Below are 13,667 nucleotides of genomic sequence, written 5' to 3' on the forward strand. Positions count from 1 at the left end.
GCCTACGCCCTACATGTGTACGACTTATTAACAAGTTTTTTTTATAACATTGATTAAAAACATGAAGTCTGTTATCTTAATCATATAGAGCAGTGGTTTTCAACCAGGGTTCCATGGAACCCTAAGGTTCCGCCAGTAAGTCTAGGAGTTCTGCAAGTTTACATTCAAATCCAAGAGTCTATTGTATTATTATATGCATTGTTTAAACATGATCAAATATTGATTAGGTTTGCCACTATAATAAATTTGCTACACTTTAACACATTCGCTGCAGTCCCAAATTTTTGTTGTTTTCTTGTGGTGCGATCACCTTTAACTTTCCGCCAAATTTCATCAACATGTTTTCTTCGCTTCAAGGAGTTCTTTCAACAAGTTTATTTGTTTGTACACCGGTGGGTCAAATCCCCGTGAACGTGTTAGAGATCATTTTGTTTTGCCAGTATTAGGTTTGTTTTTATTATTTATAAAATTCTGCTTACAGCCTTACAAGTATAGATATGAGTACATGAGTATTTTAATTTAATTTTTTTAATCAAACGATGTTTTTTGCATAAGGCAATTAAATTATTGTACAGGGGTTCCTCGAGCTTTTGGAATGTTTCATTGGGTTCCGTTCCACCAAAAAGGTTGAAAACCACTGATATAGAGTAATGCCTCACTTGCAATAGTATTTCAAGTATTGATTGAATCCAAAAGCAACAGCAACACCACTTGTGCCGGTTATCTTTAATATGTTACCTGAAGACTCCAGCTGAATATAAATTTCAGAACATTGCATATGAGGTCCTTTAACTAATACAAACAGTTGTTGACACATCACCACAAAAACTGTATCACCATGTTAGATGTACAATGTACATTTATAAAACAAGAAAATCATATGTGACTTAATGCAACTCTCTAGCTAAATGTTTGGCACTAAAAGCTGGTTGAAAGTCTGACAAATATAAAGGCCACCCCTCTAACTCAGTTGGTTAGCAATAGCATGTGACTTCATGAACAAAAAGGCTTCAAGATCAAGCAGTGGTGGTTTAACTCTCGGGTGTGTGCTTGAGCAACGCACGTTAAGGACTGCTCTCCATTCCAATGAATGGACTAATGAATGGCATCTGATGGATGGAATAATTTCCTGGTAACAACACTTCAACAATAAGAAACTTCACTGTCAATCTCGGTGACCGGGCCTGTGTCAATGGTTCAAAGACTCTACAAGTATGCGAAACTGTCAAGATTAAGCTCTCAAAGTAGCTTTTCCAGTCCGAGGATAAAGATTCAATCAATCACACACACAACAAAATCAAAGTCCAGGATGACTCAATTAATGATTTTACTGCACTACTAGCAATCAGTTATGCAGTAGAGGTCTGAATCGTTGCTTCAATAATTTATTTAGCATATTCAGATAGTATGAAACCAAGGAACTTTCCAAAATAATTGATTAAACTACCATTCAACTTTTTATAGGCAGTTTTCTTTGCCTATAAAACGTTGAATGGTAGTTTAATTAATTATTTAGCATAGTTGACAAAAAAACTCAAACCATCAAAAACTTTGATCTACAAGAACCAAATCTAATTGAACATCAGTTTGGAAGTAAAGACATACAAGCTTATTTTTGTGCAACACACAAACTCTCCTATGATTGCTACAAAGCAGTAGGTTGTTATAGACTTACATAAGCATAGTCTTCTTGTTGTGTACCCAAATATGGAACTATTTTTACTTGTACTTCATCAGCACGCTTGCCAATAAACCGTTGTATTAGAGACTCCACAGCCTTAACTTGATCCGTCGATGGCACAAAGCTTTTAACTGATTTCAATGTTTCATAATGTCTGTGAGCTAACGATGAATTCATCCAAAGACTTAACAGTAATGCTGCAGCACAAACAGTTTTCCGACCAAGAGACATGGATATTCCAAATTTAGACCTATAGCATACAATATTGTTTACAAATACACCCAATGAATCTACAAAACAAACTGGATTTAAAGCTGTGTATTAAGCTGTACGCCACATAAAATGCCACTATGCTGGAAACACGATGACCAAATGGTAACGGATAGTTAACCAGATGCATTTTAAACATAGCAACATACAATAAAACTCATTTTAGAGTAGGTACAAAATACTGCTAAATATAATTGAATTGACATGAAAAAATACAGTTTTGCAGCTATTCTAGTGTTATTTCAGCTGATTGATTCCAGTAGCATAGCCTACTTCATTAAAGCTGCTGCAGAAAAATTTACTAACCACCCTACTATAACACTCAGCAACTGCTCAGTTGATTTGCGTTTTCTCAAGTTGGTATAAGGTTGAAAGCTTGGTCAGAGAAGCTTCATCCAGTGCAGTGCTATCATGGACCGCACCATGCATTCCACTTGGTGCAGTGAGCCTTTTTGCGGATGACACCAATTTAACTATGTCCAACAAAAATCTTTCTTCTCTAGAACAAAACGTCAATACAGAATTGATCAAAATTGACAACTGGATGAAAATGAACAAGCTCTCCATTAACTACAACAAAACTGAGTACATGATACTAACTAAACAAAAGCTCGATGTAAGGATGCACGTTACGATAAACGGAATTAAATTGCAAAGAAAAAAGTGTATTAAATATTTTGGTGTATTAATTGATGACTCTCTCAACTGGAAATGTCACATTCAAAATGTTTGTAAAAAACTTGCTAGAGGCTCCTGGGCCATTCTTCAACTTAGAAATTATGTGGATACTAACACACTGAAGACTGTGTATTACAGTCTTATATATTCTCATCTTCAATACTGCATATCCAGCTGGGGTGGAGCTTGTGACAATGCGCTGGATCATTTATTTAAGCTGCATAAAAGAGTTGTTAGAACCATGACATTCAGCAACTATACAGCTCACACATTGCAACTCTTCCAAAAACTACAGCTGTTAAATATACAAGAAATTTATAAACTGGAGATAGCAAAATACATGCACAGAGTCCATTTAAATTTATTACCAGAAACGGAATGTAATATCTTCCACAGACTATCTGAATGCCACTCACACAATACGCGCCAATCATCCAGCAGTAACTATTTTGTTTCAAGGGTGAGTACTGAATTAGGTAAAAGGCAGATGTTAATAAGGGGTCCTAAAGTGTGGCATGAGGTCCCAGGTGATCTCAAAAGTCTTTCTCCAACTTCTTTTAAAAGAAACTTTAAAAACTACCTTCTTGATTTAAACGACACTGTTGAATAATAACTGTTTTGTCTATATAATTACATTATTCTATTCTATTTGCTCATCTCTTTGGTATATATATATATGTTGCTTTTTATCTTTTTTTACTGATTAAAATTGTCGATTAATATCTCTTAAACTCCACTCACAATTAATTCATTCAGCAGCATGGTAAACCTGCTTAGTTTGTTTGCTTTTTTTTTTTTTTTTTTTTTTTTTCTTTTTTGCATAATGAAAACATGTGTATCTGTATCACCAAATGCTTGATTTTTTGTATATGTGTTTGTGTATTTACTGTATACGTATATGTTATTTAGGCCTACATCACCTAGCTTGAGGTGGCTGCTGACTAGATGACCGTTTGGTCTTTTCGCAGTCTCCTCGTCATATGACACACAACCAATTATTGTATACTTTGTATTCTTTTCATGTTTGTGTTTGTGACAAATAAATGAACTGACTGACTGACTGTAGATGGCAATGGGACACACAAGAGTAACACTAACATGGTAAACAGTTTGTTTCTTCGTGCCATTAAGGAACCTAAACTCCACTTGTGCAACAATTGGTTTATCTTGACCCAATTCAGCAGGGGCCAGCGGGTGAGTTATTAGGCTATGGCTCAGTCTGGTCACTGGTGGTGGCACACCATGCTGCATTTCAAGTAGGCTACCGTACGTATCTTATGCTGTTACTGTATGCTGCATCGATCTTATGATTGTGTCAGTTCAAGCATAGCTGGCACGAAAGAGTGTCCTGACTTCAGTCACAGGGAGGGGAGATTCTTGAAGAAGAATGTGGGGTGGCAAACTCGATAAAATTAACCAATTTGGCTTTGTTTTGTTTATCACAAGACCTTAGTTTCGTATTTTCGTTATAGCGAATGCACGATTGCCTTTTTACACGCTTGACTAGTTTTTTGTTTGCAATTTCAATGTTGCCAAATAAGATTGTTTTTAAAAAAATTAGATCATGCCCAAAATTTGTCTGCATGACTGACCCAAGAAATCTTCACAGAAAACCCGCGCGGTATGGTGACAATACCACCTCGTACAGTGATGGGATTTGCTGGTCAAAAGCATTGTTTTTTTTTTAAATAATGTTTTTGTATCAAGTTAGAGTCCAGTGGTTTCAACCTTTTTACGAGTACGGCACGCGACAGAAAGGGAAAATATTTTGTGGCACCTCAACGACCTTTCATCTCGAATGCAGCAGTTTGTTGAAGCAAACCTTATCCCTGTCATACCAAAGATTAAAAAATGGTATTCATAATAGTTTCATTCAGGAATATTTAAAGAAGGGGATACGAAGGCTTTTATTACGTCTGACAATAGAAGGGCTTTTGTTTATCGTAAATAATCTGTGTTTATCGTAAAATGACAATTGGCACCGATAGTAGTTTAATAAATCTTGTTATGATAACTTTCATTGCGCTATTAGCATCAAGCCTGGATATTCAGAGCATGCTCATGGTTGCTTGTTAATTCAACTACCCGTATACTTGCTTTACATCTAGCCTACTGCAAAGGTTTTGTTAAAAAAAAAACAGCTTACCGGTACTGGTAACTTTTCAACTGTTTTTGTGAACAAGTATTCTTTAAATATGCTCTACTTAACATTTGCTAACTGTCTCCTGTAGCTCACTGTACCAGTTGCACTACAAAACTTTCCACGATTTTAAAAAGAACCACATGTTTAAAGCACTACAAACTACCGCCCTGGTAGTGTCATGAGAACAAGGCAATCGCTGCAAGCCTTCATAACCCCTTCTCTAGATATCCCTGGTTTCATTGCTTGACTTTCAGTTCTCATGCGGAATGATGAAAAGTAAGCAAGTTTGCTTGTGCTTGGAAAAGTCAATTGATAATTATTATTTATTTGCCTCAGACAAAGTTGTCCATATCCAAAACAAAACAACGAAATAATACACAAACTGCAAATGCACAAAGGTCACAGAGAGTCACTTTGGATGCCGTCGGTTTAAAAGCTCACTAAATGGGCTAAGATCTAAACTTGTTGTTCCACGACTGGGATGCGTAAAAGGGCACACAATAAGAGCGAAATACAATTTTTTTTTACAACGGGTGAGCATTTAACGAAATGAGATCAGTGATGTACGCGCATACAAAAAATATTGACGTCGTCAGCGTTAACGCAAATGTTCGAAAAACCATACGCCGTATGCGTCAACGCAACTTGTAAAACAAGTTGGCGGCGTCAGCGTCAGCGCTTACACTAGCGTAAACTAATTTTGTTTGCTAAGTGCCAAACATTCACACGGTATAAACCACTCGAAACAAACAAGTTTTATTTTGAATTTCTACGAAGAAACACAAACATCTGAAAGTGTTCATCTGACATTTTGCTGTGTTTTGATTCCAATATGTCTTTGCCCATTGAAAACATTCTTTCAACTGCAGCGCTGGAAGGTATTGGCGTGTTGTAGCGAAAAAAAATACATTAAAAAGTATGCGTTGACGCTATGCGCTAAAAAACCGAGAAAACTTTACGGCGTAGCGTTCTTTTACGCCGTAGCGTTCTCTGGGCAAGAAACTTTACGATAATTGCCTCTACCCAGTGATCGATTTCGAGTAGGCTAATGGGTAGTACCAAATTTAAGTCATAAGTAGAGTAGACAACCGAAAACAGACATTGCAGTCGGCTGCAGCGTGGGTCAGGTGTACGTCGGAAGGCGTACACCGATGCATAGCGCTCAAGTCCGCTTTCCCGTAATGCAGGATAAAAATAATAAAACAAAACAAAACAAAAGCGCAAACTATCCAAAAAAATGTGGCCGCGTTATAGCGTAAACAAAAAGTCTACGCCGCAGGTATGCGGCGTATACGTAGGCTACATCTCTGAATGAGATTTGGCTTTGTTTGCAGCACAGTAGGCCTACTGAGAGCGTACCTGCCTTGAAATATCATTTTCATCTGAGAGAGAACTCTCAATAAATACACCCAGGCAGTGGCGTAGCTAGGAGGGGCGGGGGGGGGCAGACAGCCTCGGGCGGCACGTCTGGGGGGCGGCACTTTCAGAAAGCACGTTTTGTTTTTTTGTTGATAATGCAAAAGTACACGGAAAATAAAAGCAAACAGAATGGCAACGTTCAAAACAGTGGCGTAGCCAAGGGGGAGGAGGGTTTTGGGGGTTACAACCCCCCTTTGGCACGAATGTGACGTCACGATATTGAGAATGATGTTTTCAGTCTCTACGTCTCTAAAACAAAATTTGCCTAATTTTAAGCGAAACTCCTTAAAAGAGCGAGTTTTGCCAATACCAAACATTCAAATATCTCAGCCAGGAATTAGCAACAAGAAAACATAGAGACTAAGCTTTATTAAGTTACCGTACCGAAAAATTCCCAAGAAAACATGATCTTATCCTTTTGTTATGCCACCGGACAGCACCATAATAAATGGCTGAAATTCAATAAAAGTTTTATTGAATTTCAGCCATTTATTATTAACATTTCACGAATAATTGTTTTGTTTAGATGATTTAAGATATTTTCCTGAAGAGGGCAGAAAGTTTTGCCGAAAACGTTTGAAATTATGTATTTATTTCATTTCTGTATTAATTTTGAATTATGCAATTCAATGTTATTAAGTTGTTATCGATTGTCTGTCTATGGTTTTTAAAACGTACCTCTCTACCAAAGCTATAATATTTGATTTAATTCGCTCTGCTTGGCATTAAGCACTTTTTGTAGTAGGCTATTAATAGTTTTTATTGTTTAGGCCAATTACTTGATATAGGCCTTTTTGGTCACAGCGGTAAACCATAATCTCTTCGTGGGAAAATTTTAACATAAAGTTCCCGAATCCGTTCGTCTGTATATAATGACCGAAGAAACACACACTTGAACTTCTTTTCAAACAGTGTATTTCTGTAAAATTAGCCCGCGGCTATCGAAATGGAGATGCAATGCCTACACCTCTGAAACTGTCACTACGATACAGATTACTTGGATAAAAGACGGAGAATTTGTCCAGCTAGCAAGCACCAAATAAACCAGTTAAATGTGCGACCGACTTCCAACAAACAACTTCAAGAATGAATCAGAAAAATTTGTGATAACTCAAAGGCGACGCAACATTTCATGTTTAAACCGGTTTCAACAGGATTGACACGAGTCTTACGGACGATGGTGCAATTTTGGCTCATGTTTTAGGAATTTCCATGACGTAATATTCAGTAGACCCGAACGGTTTCTACATGACGTTTGACCAGGCGAACAACCGTCTGGAACATAGCGGCCCCTAGTTATGACAGTCTGACATGGCATAACTAAAAAAGAATTGACGACAATTGTGAGCCAATGAATAAAAACACATGATACACAAATTGTTTGAATCACTCACGTTTAAGTTAATACGCAAATACAAAGGGCATGCAAAGAATGAACAGCAATAAGAACACGACGATACATGAAATTGGTACCATAGGTATTAGGTACACGCAAAAATGATGCTATATACAATGATTGCGATAATAACCGACTGTTCTGGGCTCAGACAAGTGTCGGCCACCGCAGACAAAACCAGGCTCAAACCCTAACACTTAGGTGTTCTTTACGGGGGCGAGGCACGAAATATCCCTCAACACATAGTCTACTTTCACTTTCCCCGTACTCTCATCATAGTTGCAGACGGCAACTTTAGCTCTACGAACCACAGGCTTCCCTTTCCTAATTTGTGGAACTACCTCATGCACCCTCCCAAGTTGATACTTCCCACGTTTACCAATGTCCTGGAGAGAACCTACCACTACAAGTTGACCAGGCTCCAAATTCTCGGCCATTTTTAGCCATTTTTTCCGGCCCTGAAGACCTGGCAAGTAAAAATCGATCCATTTACTCCAAAACTGATGAGAAAGTGACAAATTGAACCGATAATCCCTTCTTAATTGGTCACGATCATGTGGTTGCCCAACAGCACAGTATGGGTCTAAGTATGGGGTCAAAAGTGAGGCAGGGGTGATGACAGTAAAATCCCTAGGGTCGTCACTCAAAGGTACCAAAGGGCGTTCGTTCACGATCCGAACGGCACTGCCTGTGTACGTAAGCAGTTCAATAAAATTGGGCTTACGAATTGAAGAGTCCAAAATGTGAAAAAATGCGATTTTAAATTGTTTAACCATTGCCTCCCAGGCGCCACCTTGCGCCGAAGCATCACTAAACCCATGCAATTGATATGAAACAATATCATCCGGACTGCACACACCAGAGTTTGCAAAATACCATCTCGGTAACGAAAAATCCTTAAGCAGGTCCAAAGAGCGAAGCCACGACTCCCACTCTTTAACAAAGCTATCAGGGACCTCGGTGTCCCAATCAAACTTGTCTATCGCCAATTGCTGAAGTATAAGGCGTGCTTTTAGAAAAAATGGCGCTCCAAAGCCTAGCGGATCAAAATTTTGTCCAAGCTGACTGAGCATACTTCGGCGCGTGTGTTTAGCTAAGGGCTTTAAGGAACATGCGATACGCATCTCGTTAGACTCGGTTTGCCACACACAACCCAATGTCTTCGCTGATGGCAAAGTCATATTTTCAGTCTGAAAGTCAATGTCACGAATCAAAGGTGAAAGCATCTCATTATCCAAATTTGACAAGACAATCATAGCCTCCTTGTTAGCACTCCACTTACCAAGTTTAAACCCACGGCTATCAAACAAAGCAATTGATTCATGAGTGATTTGCTGAGCTTCCTCTAAGCTATCAGCCGAAAATATAAAATCATCCATGTACATATTATTTGCAATATTGCAGAGAGTCAATTCACCAGCACTGCTGGGATTCTGCTCGATCATTTTCTTTATAGCCAAGCAAGCGATATACGGGCTACTCTTTATTCCCCAAGGGTGTACACAAAAACGAAATGGTACCATCCTACCATTTTCAAGGTCATCATCTTCAAACCACAATATACGAAACAAATCCCTTTGCGACTCAGGTAACTTTATTTGAAAGAAGCATTTATAGTCACATCAGCCATGAGACCAAATCTACCAAGCCGAAATCTAGCCAAGACATCTACCAGAGGGTTTAACAAGTCAGGACCCGAAAACATTACATCATTAACACAAGTTCCTCGAAATTCAGACTTGCCATCGTAAACAATGCGCTTTTTTAATTGTGACGTAACAAAGTATGGTAAATACCATTCAAATCCCTTGACATTTCCTGCTTCACCAGTACGCTCAATATAGCCATTTGATTTAAGATCTTTCATGGTGTCAGTAAGGAAATCACGAAGTTCAGGTTGTTTTAAAGCTTTCTTTCTTAAAGCAGCAGCTCTATCTGACACCAACACAAAATTGTTAGGTAGATCAATATCTTCCTTCAACGGAACAGGTATCTCAAATCGACCATCTTTCAACTCAATATTCGGTTCAACAAGTTCTCTAGCCAACTTATCATTGCGAGACAATTCACAGGTTTCATTTTGCAACGTCAAATCCTGAATGACTTTATTCAGGTCTGCTATTTCCATATCACGAGACTCAATTTTACGCTGAAAGCCAGAGATGACATCCGACTCTGAAGACGTCTGCACTCTGCACACTTTAGCAACGCTTTCATCTAAGGGTGACTTACCACCACAAGCCAACCAACCGAGAGGAGTGAGTAAAGCATGCGGTTCACTACGATTTTCACCAACACGCTCTTCTTTTGCACACATTAAATAAGCGTTGTCGTTGCCAATCAGTAAATCTACAGTACTACAATCATTCAAATGAAACATATTCACGTCATGAAAATGACGGAAACCATTTAAATCTTGTTTATGCGGTAAAGTTTTAACATCATCAGCCCAAGCTGGGTTAACCACCGAAGTTATATCACAAAACAGTTCATCTGTCTCTAACGACTGGATGTTGAGTTTGACAAGGTCAGCACAAGTAGCTTTCTGACCAGCCAGGGTATCCATTTTAAACGACGCTTTATCGTACGGTTTAAGATCAAGTTCACACACCAAGTCACTCGAAACAAACGTCAACTGCGAACCAGGATCATGCTGACAATACACCAACTTCGATTTGCCAGTCATTGGATTCAAAACACGAGCAGCAGTAACGCGGTTAAAGGCTGCTTTAACATTTCCAATCTTAACATTACGCACAGGAACTCTGGCACGAGCATCATCTTTCCCAACCGAATCCAGAGAATCACGTGACGTCACATAAAAATCATGCAGAAGAAAATAGTGTTTCCTATCGTTGTTAGGCCCACACTTACGACAGTTATTTGCATGAACGCAATCCCTAACCATATGCTGGCGCAAACAATTCAAGCATTTGCCAGCTTTCACAATGACATCTCTCCGATCTTTAGGTGTCAAGCGCAAAAATTCTTTACAATTAGACAAAAAATGATATTCAACTTGACCACGTGACGAACAACAAATGCATGCCGGTAGGTTTTTACGTCTGGCTTCACCACCGCGCGGTGCGCCAACAACAGTCGAGTACTGCGAACTCCCTGACATCACATCATCGTGGGGTTTTACGGACGTCTGCCTAACCGGACATGAAGGCAATTTTCCTTTGCCAAACTTTTTAAATTGCTGCGACTCACCAGAATCGCCCATTAGCATAATGCTAAAATCAGTCGACTTACGCGTTTCCTCCCGTACTACAAATTCAAACAAACTCTGAAAAGTAGGCTCATCAGTGCCACCATACTGATCACCTAAAAAGTCAAGATAACGCTGCTTAGCGTCAAACGGGAGTCGCTTAGCCAAATCCAAAACAAAACGTCCTTCTAATTTGTCACGCTGACCATAAGCTTGCGCGTAAAGCAAACACTGCGATAATTCATCTTTAAACTCTTTCAGATCACTGGAAGAGGTCGAAGTCAATTTGCAACCATAGCGATACTTTCTAATTTCCGGTTCTGCAAAAAGACCTCCACGAACCCCAAAACGCTGGGACAAGCGAGCTAACGACATTTCTATCCTGTCTTCCTCTGACAAGCCAGGGGTGTCAGAAACCAAATTAGCAATCGTTTGCGCAGCTGTTCTAACACAAGCTGCTTGTAACAAAGTCAAACAAGTCCCCTTAAAGGGCGAAGCTGCCATTAAGGCCGTAACACGATTTTTAAAGAAGATAAATGGCATATTATTACCATCGTAACCAATCAAGGCCGCCTTATCTAAAAACGTCCTACTATTTTGGTATTCAAAAAAGCAATCCTGCTGTTGAGAACTCGATTTAGCGGGAGAAGACAAGCTATATCCCTTAAGGGGCTGAGTGGGCTCAGTCACATGCACAGCCCGACCACGATCCTCACACACGTTAAAATCAGGAGACGCAATACGCCTCTCACAACCACCCAAATTACGTGTAGCTGGGCGATCAAACCCTAGCGGCGCAGAAAACTGTGAAGGGGGCAAAGCATTACTACTAATGGCGGCCCCGTGACCTGTACGCTCTGGGAGAGGAGTTCGGTTGTAATTCGCAGACCTTGGCTCTACAGCATTCGGAAGACCCTTAGCCGCGGCCCCGAGACCTCCTGAAACAGCTGGAAAACGTGTGGATTGCCCTGGTCCACTCACAGGTTGAACGGGCGTTTGGAAAAGGTTATGTAAATTAAACTGCGATTGATGTTCATTTCTGGAATGCCTAGAAGAGCTCTTCTTAGAGCTACGCCGAGAGCCCACCTCTGATCGATATTCAGCTAAAACTACCTCTTTACGTTGTTCAGCCCTCAACTGAGCGTCTTTGAGTGCGAACTCAGCAGCTCTCGCTTCGGCTCTCGCGGCGGCCTCAGCTGCTCTCGCTTCGGCCTCAGCTCTCGCGGCAGCCTCAGCTCGAATGGCCTCAGCAGCTCTCGCTTCGGCCTCAGCTCTCGCGGCAGCCTCAGCTCGAATGGCCTCAGCAGCTCTTGCGGCAGCCTCAGCTCGAATGGCCTCAGCTCTCGCTTCGGCCTCAGCTTGTATCTGGAGCTCCTCTCGTCTTAGCTGCAGGTTAATTTGTGCCACTATCCGAGACGAAGTCATAGACATCCTAGTGCTTACATTTGAGGCGCTATCCTCAGGATGTATGTCAGCATCCAACATATCTGAGAACTCACTTTCTTTTTGTTCAAAGTTATTTTTTAACGAGTTAAATTCGGGGTCTACCCTATCACGAAGTTCTGCCAAGATCGCAGAGTTAAAGATTTTAGTCAAAAGAGCATGGAAATGCCGTAATTCCTCTTCTAAAGTAGATAACTTAGATCTAAAAATTAACAGTTCCTGCTTATCACTCAAAGAACCTAGGGCTACAGAAAGTTTCCCAATTTGAGTCAAAATATCCCGTCTAAGATGCCGGGCCTCTCGAACTGACTTAGCCTCATCGTTAATAGGTCCCTCCCCAGAATGGCCTGCCCGACCGCAAAGAACATCATCAGGCTTAAACTCAGTCGAGTCTACGGCGGTCGAGTCCTTGTCGCCACCGAGTGTAGACATATTAAATGTTGGGGCTAAATTTAACAATTAAAAAAAATTAAGTTACACAAACACACAAATTTATTAGGCTACAGTAGTTATAAAAAACTTAACTGCAAAGACCGTAAAAATACAAAAAAGAATTTAAATGCACGGTACCGTAGCTGTACGAGTATGAAGTCATAAAGTCCACAAAACTTGCTTGGATTCTTCCACTTGAATCTACAAGCACAGACGGATTGTCTTTTAATCTTCTTTCTTGCCAATGAATGTCAAAGTTATTTTTCTTCAGTACCAAACTGAGAAGAAATGTCTACTTTTCTTTGCTTCTGTAAGAGTGTAGACTACCAACCAACAAATCTTCTTTTATTATTTCTTGTACTTCTAATTAGTTCTTCTGCACTAGCTGACAACAAACACGTCGTTTATTTTTATGCCTTCAAGTGCTTCTTGGCCTACCAGCTAACAAATTCGTTTTTTATTTTTCTTGCTTTAATTTCTTCTTGACCTACCAACTGACAAGAACTCGTCTTTTATTTTTCTTGCTTTAATTTCTTCTTGACCTACCAACTGACAAAAATCGTCTTTTATTTTTTATGGTCACAGCGGTAAACCATAATCTCTTCGTGGGAAAATTTTAACATAAAGTTCCCGAATCCGTTCGTCTGTATATAATGACCGAAGAAACACACACTTGAACTTCTTTTCAAACAGTGTATTTCTGTAAAATTAGCCCGCGGCTATCGAAATGGAGATGCAATGCCTACACCTCTGAAACTGTCACTACGATACAGATTATACTTGGATAAAAGACGGAGAATTTGTCCAGCTAGCAAGCACCAAATAAACCAGTTAAATGTGCGACCGACTTCCAACAAACAACTTCAAGAATGAATCAGAAAAATTTGTGATAACTCAAAGGCGACGCAACATTTCATGTTTAAACCGGTTTCAACAGGATTGACACGAGTCTTACGGACGATGGTGCAATTTTGGCTCATGTTTTAGGAATTTC

The 13,667-nt window shown here is 39.7% G+C and overlaps 1 protein-coding gene across 1 annotated transcript in view; it reads right to left on the bottom strand.

The window, feature by feature from the left end:
- LOC145778734 (alpha-N-acetylglucosaminidase-like) overlaps nucleotides 1-4,087 on the bottom strand; it is a 39,919-nt gene extending 35,832 nt beyond the window's left edge. Inside the window, exons 1-3 of the mRNA XM_082590294.1 lie at nucleotides 2,258-4,087; nucleotides 1,676-1,931; nucleotides 660-751 (exon numbers count right to left, since the gene is read on the bottom strand). Coding sequence (XP_082446420.1) covers nucleotides 660-751; nucleotides 1,676-1,912 — 329 coding nt within the window. The 5' untranslated portion in view covers nucleotides 1,913-1,931; nucleotides 2,258-4,087. The remainder of the gene's footprint in view (nucleotides 1-659; nucleotides 752-1,675; nucleotides 1,932-2,257) is intronic.
- Between the last annotated feature and the right edge of the window lie 9,580 nt (nucleotides 4,088-13,667).

The sequence above is a fragment of the Aplidium turbinatum genome, chromosome 10, assembly GCF_918807975.1.
Source record: "Aplidium turbinatum chromosome 10, kaAplTurb1.1, whole genome shotgun sequence".
Taxonomy (NCBI): Eukaryota; Metazoa; Chordata; class Ascidiacea; order Aplousobranchia; family Polyclinidae; genus Aplidium; species Aplidium turbinatum.